Source organism: Paroedura picta, chromosome 5 (assembly GCF_049243985.1).
Source record: "Paroedura picta isolate Pp20150507F chromosome 5, Ppicta_v3.0, whole genome shotgun sequence".
Lineage (NCBI taxonomy): Eukaryota > Metazoa > Chordata > Lepidosauria > Squamata > Gekkonidae > Paroedura > Paroedura picta.
In genome coordinates, this window is record NC_135373.1 from 104719524 (window position 1) to 104735015 (window position 15492).

The following is a 15492-nucleotide window of genomic DNA, read 5'->3' on the forward strand; positions in this document are numbered from 1 at the left end:
AAACTGATAGTGGATGTGTCCAGTATTTAGCAAGAGGAAAATAGCAGAATCGAGAACTATTGGGAAAGCCTTTCACTGCAGTGGATATTCCCAATCCAGTTTGATACAGGAAATATCAGATTATATCTGGTCATAATATCCAACATCCCTGAGCCAAGTTCAGGTGCTCACTAATCAGGAAAAAGTAATTAGGAGACAGCCTTTGTGACTATTTGGGATTTCTTGATCCACATCCCTGATCAAGTAGAAAAGCAGCTCTCACTACACTAATGAGACCTAGGGGCTTTTTACCCACTCCCTGCAATCTACACTAAATTAGAGTTCCATTTTGTTTTTGAGCGCCTTAATTTTCTCTCTGCAACATGCATGATTGATCCGGAGTGACCCTACCTTTCCCCTGCGATATCCAGAAGTGGATATCACCCTCAATAGTTGAAAAATTGGCATCAGGAAGTGTGCAGATTCCTGCTTTGTTCAAATAAACTCCCTTCTCCATGCCTTGTCTTCCCTGATTGGCCAGGGCTTCTGTTCAAATACTTCCTGGTTCCCAGTTGCAAGACTTGTCTTAAAGTGACTGCACTCCAGAAGCCCTAACTTCTCACAGCAGAGATTTGCCTCATTTCCTCCTCCTCTGCTGTCTCCAATTCTCTCCCCCATCCCCCCCTTCAAGAAAAGAAAGAGACTTCTGCTGCACTTGGCATCCCTCCCATTCTGAGCTTCCCCAATCAAGTGCAGACACTTTCTGTTTCAATTGGAGGGGGGGGGGGGTAGAGGAATACCTGAGTTCACATAAATCTGAATTCAGCAGGTTTCAGAATGGAAAAACCAAAGTACAGAATCAGCCCTTGTCTAATATATGTGCTTAAAAAAAACTGTCACTCATGACACAGAACATACAGACAGGAAGCAAAGACACAATTCCCTGTATATTATTATCCATGTTACTTTGCCACAGTATCTGCTTTTTTTTCTCCAACCCCACTGGACAATACAACACCGAGAATCGGGTCAAAAGTTGACACACAAGGAGAACAAGCTGATAAATGTCAATTAATTGTAACTGGAAAGTACAAACAGGAGCCCTTAACCACTATTCCCTTTTTCCCTTCCTGAATGCCCCCATAGCCTCTCTTCCTGTTTCCTCCTCTTCTTCCCCTTCTATCTACCCCTCTGTATTCAGCTCCGCATCCTAGCAACCTCTGCTTAAGAAAACTGTGGTCCAATTGTGCAGCATCAGCAGCTGGGCTACTGTATGGTAGGACCTGGAGGGGCACAAAACATTCCCATGTATATCCCTTTCACCTTATTTCCCCTGTTCCTCCTCCTGGCCACCCCATAGTCCCTGTCCCTCCTCCTGGCTGCCCCTCCTCCTGACCTCCTTTCCCTGCCTTATTCGCTCCTTCTGTGTTTTATTCCAGTTTATAGGGAAATATGCCTTGTCTATTCACAGCTCCATTCACTGGATTTAAGTATCCTCAGATTTGGCCAACTATAAGAAAGCCCCCAAAGAAGTTATCTGGGAGGGGGCATCCCACCTGCTTTTGCTTCCTTTCCCACTCCATCAGTATTTCCCCTCTCTTTCTGCCCCCACCCCCTATATATCAATTTTCCCTTACCCACTCCCCTCTTCCTCCCACCCCTTCTCAGTCTCCCCCTTCTGTCCACCCTCCTTCTCAGGCAATCTCTCCACCTGTATTCCCCCATCTTCTTCTCAGACACACACATATTTTCTCCCCACTATGGGAGCTAAAACCTGAGTCTGTTAAGGTCCATATTGTCAACTCTGATTGGCAGCAGCTGCCCAGGGGCTCAAGCAGAATTTTTCAATTCAATCTTTTCACTGAAGTTGTCTTTGGCCTTCTGTATTCTGCCATTGAGCCGTGGTGCCTCCTCCTACTCTCTCAGCTTTTTCAACATGGCTGATACAAACATGGCAAACAACAGCAGATTCAAGTTGTTTCTCATCTTGTCTTATCAGACTTTTCATTTTTAACCTCATTTATACATCCACTCAAAATTCCAAATCCCGTCAAAATGTCAAGCCATGTATCTGAAGGGTTCTTTTTATCAAAGAAGAGAGGTGATAAAGGTTGCCCGGTAGGATGATCACAAACCAGACAGAGCCTGGGACCTCAAGATCCTTTAATGTGACCTCAGACAATGTATGACTCGGATCACTTGCCCTTCAAAGCCTTGGGATTCCTTAGGTCATTGATAAGCTGCTTTAATTCACTGTTCCTACAGAAAGCAACTGGAAATTTGCTTCATGCCAGAAAAGGCACCAACAATCATGAACGAGTCAGTGCTTGTCAGGAGGCTGGTGTTCTGAGGCTTGCCGTAATGCAACAGAGGCTTAAAAATAGAAACTGTACTGTGTTTGCAGAAAGAGGCATTTATTCTTCAAAAAGGAAAGCCCAGCACTTTTAAAGATAAAAGTCTTTCTCAGGGGTCATTGTAAGTTTCTCGGCATAGTTTCCAGATCCAAATGAAACAGTCATATCCACTGACTGTTTTGGATCCTTGTGCTAATAACCTGTTGGTTTCTGAAATGTGAACTGTATGGTCTACTGAAGTATGGTAAACCTCCAAGATACCCACCTTCCTATGTGTGATAGGGTAAGCCCTCTAAAGCAGTAGTCCCCAACCTTTTTATCGCCGGGGACCACTCAACGCCTTTTACTGAGGCCCAGTGGGGGGGTAGTTTACTCCTCTACTCTCAACCAGTGCCCTAGTGCTCTCTGATAGCTATGGTAATGTTTAAACATTCCTTCAAAATAAGATACAGACACGCCACAACAATGAAGTGTGTTGTAAAGGGCTGGGGGGGGGAGAAGGCGTCCTTCGGGGCCCACCTCCAATTAGTCGAAGGACCACATGTGGTCCACGGCCCACAGGTTGAGGATCACTACTCTAAAGGAAAGGGAATTTACTTAGTCAGGATTCCTAGCGAGATGGTAGTGAAGTAGCAGAGCGTTGGGATATTTGGACTAATCTCGGTCCAAGGTCCCTCCAAAAAAGTAGAGCTGCAGACTAACAAAGCATTTGGAATGAATGCAGTTATTGGTTACCTTTGTGGATGCAGCACAGATCCAGGCACAGACTCATAGTCTCACGGTGCTTTCAGGTTTAAAAGAGAGATAATCATTACAGAACTATATCATATTCATCTGGGCCCATTCTGCACACATTGGATAATGCACTTTCAATGCAACTTAGAATTAGATTATCCTGCAGAGGAAAATCAGCTGCAAAAGCACCTTGAAACTGCATTATCCAATGTGTGCAAAATAGGCCCTGCTTCAGTCTCCTTACTGAAGCAGAGTACAAAAACTTAAAAGATAGTTACAAAAACAGCACACTTCAAACCTCTTGCGGCTAGGCTGCAGGCAGACAAACCTCACTGGAGAGTCTTAATGGATGACACTGCTCCTTGCTTCAGCAAAGCACACACCGTGATCTCCTCTTCTTGAAAAAAAGAAGAAGTGGGAAGGAGCCCACCTTAAACAAAGGAATCCCCAGTGCAACCTCACCTGTGACCACTGCACCTCTTGATGAGCACACAGGTACAGCTCAGCTGCTTACACAGCTTAACAACAGGCTTTCAAGGCTGACTTCACCAAATTACTTGCTGACTGCAGTTCCAACACAGAGAATCTGTACTCCGGTTTTATTAAATTAACTGAAATATTTGAAGGGAAACAAACAACAATATATCAGTCTGTTAGCTAGATAAAAGCAGCACAGAGGTTAAATGATTTTGGATTCCTTAGATCAGTAAGAAAACAAGGAATTAAGCAGCATAATCTTTGAAAAAATAGGGCTAGGTTGCAGTACGTTAGAAGAGGCTGTAGCCCAGTGGTAAAGCACGTGGTCTGCATGCAGCAGAAATCAAGTTTAATCTGTGGCATCTGAAGTTAAATGGTAGCACTTGACAGATCAATGCCAGACATGGAACAGCCAGAGTATACTGGGTTAGAAGAAGAACTGTGCTCTTAAGGTATAAGACAATTTCTTATCTTCAAATGCTGACTAAATTTTCACTGTTGTAAGAGGGAAGAAGTCAGTCTTATGTTTTATTGTTTATACTAGCTTCAAAGCCCGTTCCTAAGAACGGACCCTGAAAGGGTCTTCCTTCCCTGGCCAGGCAGCTTAAGGTGGTTTTGGGCTGCAGCTCGCAGCCATATCAAGTGGGGTAGGCAGGGGCTGGGCAGCTCGTTAGCAGGGCCGAGACAGTGCTCCTTAGCAGGCAGGCAGCAGACCAGGAGGTCCTCGTTAGCAAGCCCACCACGACCGTTTGCCCAGGGCCCTCTCACCTGCTGCTGGCTTCAGGCACTGAGGCATCTGAGAGCAAAGAGGCTAGAGTCCAGGGCAGAAGGGCAGGAGCTGCAGGGGGAGGGCCAATAAGGGCAAAGCTGGCTGCACCCTGATTGGCCCTATTCCAGCTTGGACAGCTGGACATGTCCCACCCCCTAGGCTGTTTCAGAAATATATAGAGGAACAACAATGGATAAGGATGACTGAACCATGTGGCATTCTGGGTAATGGAGATGTCAGAGATGACAGCAGACTTATGTGCTGAAGTAATTTTGGGATGTTTTAATTAATGTTTGGTGTGCTCTTAGAAAACAAAAATTAATATTTTCTACATAGCCTACCTTTCCCCCCGACTGGATTATAACACCAGCAATATTTCTGGAACTCTAAGGGTTTTTTTTAACTTTTGACTTCAGCCAGTGGCCTTTGTTTTTGCTTTGACTTTCTTTTCTGGGCACTATTAAACCCCTAGAAGAAAGTATTCAGATATCACAATGGCGCTTAATCCAACCAAACATAGCTCATTTTATCAGTCTGTATCGTATTGCTAAGGATTGTATTGCATCCAGTGAGGGAAAAATCCCAGGCAGAACTTTTCATATTGAAACATAAAGAATGAAGAAGTCAGAAGAGACAAGGCACTTCTTGATCTAGTGACAAGGGATCTAATTGACTGATAATGCTCTTGGATTTTGGGTCTTTTAGTCACTGTGACTTCAAAAACTCCAAACCTGATTTGTTTCATTTCTACACCATCTTTCCTTCTGTTCCCCAGCTGTTTCAGAACTCTGCCAGCCTGGGTGATTGTTTGCTATTAGAGAAGGACAATTTTTATCTTCCCTGTAAATATGCCATCTTGTTTCACACTCCTGCTGTCTGTAAGGTCCTGCAATTTGTTTGTACAATGTTAACTGTCCTCTTACAATGAAAGGAGATCCTCCAGTGTCCCTGTGTCATAGATAATGTAAAATTTATCCTGGATTTGTTTTGGATGTTCACCTGATAATTCACACTACGTGTTCCATTGATGTATCTTTGCAGGTTTCTTACTGGAGTAATGAGGTTCCTTCAGAACTCATCTGTGTACATGTAAAAAAGCATTAGTTCATGAAGTCTAGGAAAACAGAACTGAAAGTCTCCCATGTGAAACTAATCACACCCTGCTGTGAGAGGAGTGTTTTGCAGATGAGAATGAAGGCTGCCCTCCTAAATGTTCCAGTAGTGTTCTTGGCCTTAGAAGAGGGTCCTAATTTGCAATATTTCCAATGTAGCCTGAGTCATCTAGAAATCAGATTGTTCTGGGAAAAGGGTTTGTTTCACCAGAAGTGCCCCCAAGGGTTTATCTCCATAAGATACACTAGTAAATGGAAAGAAACAAGCGCTCCTGGAAAAGATGGAGTTACTGAGCTATAGCAGCAGCACTGTTGAATAAACAGGAGGGTTTTGGTAGTTAAAGGCCACAATCCCACCAAGAGAAGGAGAAATTAGTAAATGGAATGAATTAACCAGTGTTTGTTTCTAATCTATGGGGTGAGTTAGATTTTTTTATTAAAGCAAGTTTTTCAATTTTTATTTTTTGGGGGCCAACTCCTTTAAGGATCCGATCCACACCTACAAAATGTCATATCATATGCTGGTGTCCTTCAGTCATAGCAAACTGTAGCCATACCTGGATTCAGAGACAACATCAGTCCAGCTTCCAGTACAACAACCAGTAATGAAGAAGAAGAAGAGTTGGTTCTTATATGCCGCTTTCCCCTACCCGAAGGAGGCTCAAAGCAGCTTACAGTCGCCTTCCCTTTCCTCTCCCCACAACAGACACCCTGTGGGGGGGGGTGAGGCTGAGAGATATCACTGCTCGGTCAGAACAGTTTTATCAGTGCTGTGGCGAGCCCAAGGTCACCCAGCTGGTTGCATGTGGGGGAGTGCAGAATCGAACCCGGCATGCCAGATTAGAAGTCTGCCCTCCTAACCACTACACCAAACTGGCTCTCTGTGTTTGTTGTAAGCCTAACTGTGTTTGTTGTAAGCCTAACATGTTGCCTGCCACCCCACAAAAATGTGCTAGAATTAACCACTGAAGAGGAAGGCAGTGGCAATACAGCAAGGAAATGCACCTGCCATTAAAGTTGTTCTCTGTAGCTATGGCAAGACCAAGTGTGTGTGTGTGTGTCTGGACACACAGAGAAATGGAGGGTTGTTTAACAGCCTTTAGCAGTGTCTTTCATTTCCAATGTCTCTTCCTTCCTCAGGAGTATGAATTCACGGTGCTGCCCAACGCCTACATGATTCACATGCCGCACGCTCCTAGCTTCGACATTACCAAATTCCGCTCCAACAAGCAATACCGTATCTGTCTCAAGACCCTCAAGGAGGAGTTTCAGCAGGATATGTCACGCCGCTACGGTTTTGCAGCACTGAAATATCTCACGGCAGAAAACAATAGCTAGCACCACTGGGGCTGTTGCAAAAAAAAAAAAAATCTAAGACTGAAAGAAGGAGCCATTTAAAACGTGTGGCGCAGTTCTTTAGCCTGAAACTGAGAGACACCTTTGTTTTGTTTTTGTGGGTTTTTTTTTAAAAAGACAGTTTTAACAGTAGGAATTCGGGAAAAGATGTCTCCAGACTGTTCCCCCAAGCCACCGTCAGTCCTCTACTCCCAGGCCTTTGCTTTTATTGCCCACCGAGTGTGAGCAAGTGGTGGAGAGAGCAGTGCCCACATCCATTGGTTGCTTACAGGGTGGTAGACATGACTGGGGGAGGGGGAGGTGAATGTTTGTCCTTAAAAATTGCACAGCAGAAACGGATCTTCTGAAGTACAGGCTTTCATGTCATCACTAAATAACTCCACATTTTGTTTAATATTTAAAAGAACATCAGGCTGTGAGGTCGGGGGGGGGGGGTTAAGCCCCATATTTTGTTGACCACGTACAGGGGAGCATTCTAGAGCAGGATGAACCAGATTTTGGCTGTCCCTTGAAGGGGGAATCACACCTAACATACAGAATATTGTGGCATAGTATACATGGAACATATGCAGTGTTACTGGTGCAGGCATTTCAGTGGCCTCACTTGCTTGTTTCTCGTTACTGCCACAATAAGGCGCACTTTTCCTCTGGCTCCCCACCGCAGCCATTTCCTTTGGTCATGTCCCACCTTTTCAGCCCAGCCCATCCTTTGGCACTTACGTTCATCCCCAGCTCTTGCAATTCATCCAAGAAGATCTTTGTTTTTACTGTGCACTGGAAGCACCTGTCAGTTTAAGTTCTGCTTTTGCCTGAGAGATTCATTCAGATGTCTCCAGTGCAACAAATGGCCAAATTGGAAATTGTCGGATTTTTTTTTTAAGTCGATGGTTAGTATTCGCCATTCAGAGGTCATTTTGTTTTTCTCTTGGCGGGGGGAATCACAGTCTCTTGGCTGTTCCACTGCACACCCACCTGTGAAGGCCTCTGTCCCTTTGGCTGTTACATCTGGACATCAGCAGCAACCGTGGAACCGAAACACAACCGCTAGGCCTCAGTAGCAACAAGGTGCTACTACAGACTCTTAAGAACTACTTCAATAAAGGACTTTATTTAAAAAAAGGAACAAAACTTTTAAAAGGAATTAACTCCCCGCTTGAGTTGGGGGGAGAGAGAATGTTTTCTGAGGAGTCATGGTCATGTTGGCTTGAATGCGAGCTGGTTCAGTTCCCAGGCGAAGCATAGGCATGGAGGAGAACAGACGGGGAAAAAATACACAGATTCGGACACTGGACATTTTATTATTTTCTTTATTTCTTCAGTATTAATGTTGTGTTTACATGGACGGAGGAGATGAGGTTTAATGCACTACCCTGATTCGGGGCTACTTGTATTTGGTTGCAAATGTTATCGAGAGAGCAGGATTTGAATAAACAAGAAACATGTCTCTCTTCCTTCCCCTTAAGCCCTCTAGGAGTCTTGCCGCTGCTTAAATTCTAAATGAATCGCTGTATTTACTGGTCTTGTTTCTTTACCAGCCACTGGCTGCCTCATTTTGCCCCCTTTGCCTTATCAGCACTTCTAACCTAACAGGAGTGGATTGTGATGACATTCTGAAAGTTCTGAACTACATGCTGAATTTGTGAAGACTAGGGTGTGTTACGTGCAGGTGTTTCCCTTCACTTTCACCATTTATGTCCATCAAGTTTTCTTTGTCAGTCTACACTGATTTTCTTCCCTTCAGTGCTCAGTTCACTTTCTGATCGCTGTTTCCTTCGGTTTTTTTAGGGTGTTTTTGTGTCAATTTTTCCCTTGTTTCATTCCAAGTCAAAGTTAATTCAAAAGCATACAGATTCCCTCAGATTCCTCCCCTGCCCTTCTGCTGCCCTGAAAGGATGCTCCCCCGCCCACATGGAGGTTGTTCTGTTTCCTCTGCACCTTCTGCCATCCTCCTTTTTCATCAGTGCACAAGCTCCATTTCCCCATACGTTTTTAAATTCTTACCCTTTTTTTTTACAAGCAGCATGAATGAGACTATTGCTAGTCTCTGATCTCTGAATTTTTAAAAATTAAAAAAAACAATGGGGGGGGAGTATAAAACAAGCTGCACGGTGGTATTGATTTGAAAGGAGGAGGTGGCAAACAGCAGCATCCCCAGAGCTGCATGCAAACAAAATAAAGGGGGGGGGGGGAGAACGTCAGCACAGGATGAAATTGGCATGAGGTGTAAAGAGAGACACACTGGGATGGGAAGCCTAAAGCTTTGAAAACATTTTCCCTTTAACGTTTTAGTGATCAAGTGTGTGTGGGTGTGATTTTTGCCAATATCTGGAAGCCTAACATTAAGATAGCGGCTGAGCCACATGGACCTTCTGCAAACCACCAAATTTAAGGGTCGGGATTGCTTTATTTGCAGGATGAAGTGCAATTTGCACAAGACATGCCCCAAAACCCTGCCAAAATCATGAGCAGTGTGTAGGATCACATTAGAGAGTCACAATGAAAAAACCAAGCAAATTTGAAAATAACTGCAGGAAATCAATGTTACTGTGCAGCTGCTCTAGGGCATCTGCAAAACTACTTCCCCACCTCTTTTTTTTTTTTTTAGTGGTACAGGACAAAAAGATGTCCAGAGTTACTCCTCCCCCATGCAATTGGCAGACTTGCCCAAAGCATGGTGGAGTTGCAGCTGACTTTGCACAGGTGCACATGCATACACACACATTGCCAGTGGTCACGCTTGCAATGGCAGTGTCAGTAGATTCTGCCATGCATTCAGCATGTTCTTTAATAATATGAAATTGCATAGTAGTGGCCAATAGCACAGCAAAAAATCCTCTAGAGCAGGGGTATTCAACCTGTGGTCCTCCAGATGTCCATGGACTACAATTACCATGAGCCCCTGCCAGTGTTTGCTGGCTCAAGGGAATTGTAGTCCATAAACATCTGGAGGACCACAGGTTGACTACCCCTGCTCTAGAGGTTGGCAGCTTAGAAAATGGGACTTTGCATCTGCTTGTCAGTTTCAAAAAAAGTCGGATCAGTTTCAACATCCTGTTCCTTTTCGTTCAATGAACTAACAGTAAAACATGTGCATAGAGCCTGAACTAGGAGCATTTAAATGGAAGGTGCAGCTGTGATAGGGCAATTGAGTACATTTTTTAAAAATGTTGGATAGAACTCTATACCCATCAAAAATGATATTTCACCCCAATTTAGAAAAGTGCATTTAAAAAATGTTAGCTGTAGAATAAATACACCGGAGGAAAAAGAATGGTATATAAGGCAGGCACAGAATCCAAAGTCAAGGGCAAAGGTTTCCTGCTTTGACAATTAGTAGTAAGATGTCTGTGCATAATGTGCCTGTATTTAGGAAAGCAATGCTGCATTCCCAAGTCAGCCTGGGTGGATTTTCTGTTTAATTCAAGTTTTAAATGCATATCTGTTACGTTTCAGGTTTCCTTTCTTCTTCTTCAGCATATAAATTGAGATTTGCATCTCTTCCCTGCAGACAGATCCATGAAGCTCAAAGGGCCCTGTGGCATCGACAGACCTTAAGTGCTAATGAAAAACCTACATCCTTCACTGACACGTGGCAGATAAATAGATTGTGCATCTATCACAGAATTGGGTTTGGAATTAGGTATATATATTTTCATTCAGAACAGGGCATTATAGAATGTGTGTGGGAAAAGGAACCATTGGTGAGAAACTGAACAAGAACTAAATCTGTCTCATTCTGACCACCTTGTGCAGGCAGCTGAACACAGCGAAATGTGGGTGAGGATTAGAGTCTTTAATTATATAAGCAGGGCCTGAATTAACCATTTAGGTGATGACATGTTTCAGTTAATCAGGGAGATTAACACTAAAGGACTGTTCAAGGAGGGGGGAATCTTTAGCCTGCCAGAATAAGAAGATTTTGCTTCAAAAATGCCTTTTCTCAAATAAAAGAATATGCAGATCAAATGAAGAAGGGCTCAGGGGTTTTGTGCCCCACTTTTTACCCCATGAAGGAGTCTCAGAGTGACTTCCAATCACCTTCCCTTTTTCTCCTCACAACAGACACCTTGTGAGGTAGATGAGGCTGAGAGAGTCCTCAGAGAACTGGGACTGGCCCAAAGTCATCCAGCTGCATGCAGAAGAGTGGGGAAATCAAACCCGGTTCTCCAGATTAGAGGCCACCATGCTCCTCTTAATTACTGCACCAAGCTGTACAGACCCCATCTCTGGCCCATTCTCATGAGTAGCCTATGAAAAGGGGGCTCAGCCTGCCGGCACTATTAGGAACAATCCTCCACCCCTCTCTTTATGCGGTTAGCATTAGCAAGGTGATGCGCTTATAGTCATAGTTGAAGAACACTGACTGAGGGATCAGAAGCAGAGTCATGTTCACCTCTCCACTGTTCATCTATACAATAATTAAATCACAAATAAAAATTGCAAGAGGGTAGCAATTTGGTCTCTGGCAGGACAGCTAGATATTAGTCCAGTACACCTTGGAGATCTGCAAGCGTTTTTTGTTTGTTTGTTTGTGTGTTTTTAAGTATAAGCTTTCTGAGAGTATAAGCTTATGACCCCCAAATTCTTGGTCTCTAGGGTGCTATTGGACCCAAAGCTAGCTATTCCCAAATGATGAAAGGCAGGTTTCTCCCCTTTAAAGAAAACTCTTACTTATCATTGATATTGCATTGAATATAAATTCTGTGAAGAGTAGTTGTATTCTAAAAGCTTGGATTGCCACTTGTGTCGTCGTGATTGGCCTGGCTCTTAAATTGACTTGGTATTTGTAGGTGGTCAGGAAATGCTTCGTGATGGTGTTGAATGCGTGCATCTTATTGTATTGCCCCTGGGGCTTGTAATTTCCAGGGCCAACCATCATGAAGAACAACTTGGAAGTTTTATCTACAACCACCTGTGCCAAAGTAAATTGATCTTGGAACAATACCAGGACCAGCTGGAAAACAACCCAGTTAAACATTTGCGATAGAACTGATCCAACAAAAAGCCTGGTTGGATGGCTTGATCACATGATTCATCACAATCAACAATTTAATCGAGATAAATGCTTAGCATTAAAGAACTATTTGCAGGGCTGCAAAGTTACCCAACTGGCCTGGCTGCTGACTGGGAATGAGCAGAATCTGAGCTCATATTGTAAACTGAAGAAGAATTTCAAGGGCTCCAGCACTCAATTTATAATACATCCGGTAGTACAAGTGCAATGCATTCGTACTCTGACCTGGATACTTATGAACTTCAGTGATCTCTCCACTCAGAACCCTTGAAAAAGGCTTTATTAGGGGCTTGCATTGTGTACATTGAAGGCATGAAGCACTTTCAAATTTTAATGGGAAATTTAAGCATGTGCTTTGTTTTCCCAATAGAATTTAAAAGTGCTTCACTTTGGCTGAGGCACATCTATAGTCAGTCAGTTTAAGATTTAAGCAGCAGCTAATAAACTGCTTCCAACAAACATCAACAGTATTTTGCCTTTTCTCCCTTTTAGCAGGCAAAATAAGCTCCTCTAATGTACTGCATTTTTACCCTGTACTTCCTGGAATGGATAATAAAATCAGAGTCCAGTAGCATCTTTAAGACCAACAAAGATTTATTCAAGGCGTCAGACCTTGCACTCGAAAGCTCATGCCTTGAATAAATCTTTGTTGGTCTTAAAGGTGCTACTGGACTCTGATTTTATTGTGCTACTTCAGACCAACACGGATACTCATTTGAATCTTTCCTGGAATGGAGGGGAATATACATGCCTCCCTCCCACCGCTTTAATCTGACAGCAATCTGGTGAGATGGGTTAAACTGAGAATCAACCCTCATTCACCCAGTATGCTTTGTGGCTGAAAGAAAAGTTGAGCCCAAGTCTAGTGCATTTCTAGTCTGATTGTTGCCACCGCCATGCCCTCCCTTTAGGAGGATCTTTTCCAAATCTGGGGGAGCTTCAGGAGGTACCACAATTGAAAAGGGGGGAGAACCTTCCCACCATCATTGAACCCATGGCAAATAACCCATGTGGACATGACTTTTAACCACTAAACCACTTTACTTCTAATATTTTATCCTCTAACACAGGGGTAGTCTAACTGCTGCCCTCCAAATGTCCATGGACTCCAGGTCCCATGAGCCCCTGCCAGCAAACGCAGGCAGGGGCTCACGGGAATTGTATTCCATGGACCTCTGGAGGGCCGCAGTTTGACTACCCTATGACACCTTCATCAGCCGCTTGCTTGACTGACCAATGAGAGAGTTCATTTCTTGTCACCAGAAGAGTTTTGTATTACTTCCCTGATAGTATATGCAATCAGCAGCTAACATGCTCCAGGCCATGTTGAAAATTGACTCTGCCAACTCTTAGCTAGTGTTTAATAAACCATGACAGTAATTTACTCTTCCACCCTTTGAATAATTAGTTTTCATATATATTCCTGCTAAGAAACCAGTCAAATCCATTGCATGGAAGACAATTCTTTCTTATTACAGATGGCAACTGCTTCTGGGTGAAGAAGGTAGCCACTGGCCATTTTTGATGATGAAGAATGCCAACTTGTTTTAAAAAATAAACTGATATAATGCAGGGCAAGAAAAGTTCCCGTGATTAAAGGATACAAAGCAGCTGATGTTAACTATTTCTGAGTGCCATTGATTTCAACAGACAAATGTAAGGCCAGAATTAACTCACACTTCCAATGTAGTCAAGGGGATTTAGAAGTGATAACAGTAATATTGTCATGAACCAGAAGCCAAATGATCCATAATACACATAATGACAGACCTTTTGGGTAAAAATACCTGGCCAGAAGAAGGCACTGCTGATCTGGTCGCTACTGTGCTTCAGCTTGGTCATTCTTGATGGCCAGAGGCTGGTAGCATTAAACTCATGAAGGGTCAGCTGACAAAAGGGACCAACAGATGCTGAGCTTCATTTGTTTTGTCCAATCTGAGCAACTGGCCATTATGAGCTTATACTTGGAATTCTTCACAGTTTGAGAATTTTAGACTACAAATTCTAATCCAGGGATGATCAATGTGCAAAGGCCTCCAAGAACAGGTAAGCCTTCACCTTCAGCTGTATTATACTGCTAATGACAAATGTCAATCTGTTAGCAAAACTGGCCCGTAGTACATGTGACACCCTAAGAAACAGCCCCAACTTCAAATGTCTATGGATGAAAAAACAGTTATTTCCTATCAGCAATGGTTAGATGTTCAACTAGTAATGTTTGCCTTTAACCCTGCCAAGGTTAGGGGGCTGGGATGTTTAGGATGGTTTCAATTAGTCATTTCTGATTGGTCAGTGTGTTCATGATTAGGCAAGTGATATGACCATATATGGTCTAGTCCATTGATCCCCAACCTTTTTATCACTGGGGACCGGTCACCGCTTGACAATTTTACTGAGGCCTGTGTGTGTGGGGGGTAGTCTTTTACTGAGGGACATTGCTGCCACCTGAGCCCCTGCTCCACTGGCTTTCCCGCCGGTGCCCATGACTTCCCACCACCTACTGGGAGTGCTGCCAGCAGCAGCTGCGCAGTGCCATGCCGAGGGGGAGCCCCAGCCATGACGGCCGCTGGAGAACACCAAAGGTGTCCCTGAGGCAGCAGCCAGGGAGTAGGACAAGGAAGAGCTGTGGCCTGGTACCAACTGATCTACAGACCGGTACTGGTCCCCAGACTGGGCGTTAGGGACTACTGGTCTAGTCAATCCCCCTCCCAAAACGGCCAATGGTGTGCCTGAAGGGAGTGGAAAGGGGAGGGGCCACAGGAGGGTGTGTCCACAGCTATGCCTCCGAACAATATTCTGCACCACTCCGGGGCACTGACCACCTTGTCCTCCTCGTCCGGGACGTCACCAAGAAAAGTGCCCCTCTGATCATAGCCATTATGTCGGGGGTAAGGTGTTGTGAGTCTTGACTTACTATCAAGTGCAGACAAAACTCACAAACTTCTATAGAAAGAGAGCTTTAATTGGAAGTAGATCTGAACACTCTAACATTCGAAGTCTGTTCGATATCAGGAGAGCAGGCAGTTATCAATACAATTCTCCCACCAAAACCCAAGCGTTCCCAAGGGGAGGGGGTCACCCTCTCACCCAGGTGCCATCCTAGGCTTCCTGCAAAGGTGTTGAAGTTAGCACGGCCTTGGTCAGGCCGGCGCCCCAGGCTAGCAGATAAGATGTTTACAGGAACACAGGCAACAATGTTTCACAACAGGGAGACTATGCAGTGTGAAAATACAGAGATCAAAAGGAGGGGGGAATCAAAGGAAAACTACTGGCGTAAGCACCCTGGTTACATGGGAAAGTTAGCAAAGGCACAATACACCAAGATGGAGTCTGTTAGGTTCACTGAACTCAAACATGGCAGAGAGCAGGGACTGATCCTGACAACAGGGAGATATCAACAGGATATTAAGAAAACATTTTTAATAATAAGAGCAGTTCATCTGTGGAATTAGTTGTTGTGTGGGGAGGATATGGGTTCTCACTCTTTTGAAGTATCTTATTGGCAGTTGGATGATTATCTGTCATGGAAGCCTTGGCACATCCTGTATGGTGCAGGGACAGGATTGGATGATTTTTAGACACCTTCCAATTTTTTAATTATATGACTACCTTTATGCTGCCCTAGCTGGCCACACCCAGGGGCAGGAGGTGCCTGGACTTCAGAGCCTAGCCGGAGTCCACACCAAAGTAAAGTCA

At 44.1% G+C, this 15492-nt stretch overlaps 1 protein-coding gene across 1 annotated transcript in view; it reads left to right on the forward strand.

Annotated features, from left to right (window-relative positions):
- Nucleotides 1-9290, forward strand: part of LARGE1 (LARGE xylosyl- and glucuronyltransferase 1) — a 351225-nt gene extending 341935 nt beyond the window's left edge. Inside the window, exon 15 of the mRNA XM_077339666.1 lies at nucleotides 6567-9290. Coding sequence (XP_077195781.1) covers nucleotides 6567-6764 — 198 coding nt within the window. The 3' untranslated portion in view covers nucleotides 6765-9290. The remainder of the gene's footprint in view (nucleotides 1-6566) is intronic.
- The last annotated feature ends 6202 nt before the right edge of the window (nucleotides 9291-15492 follow it).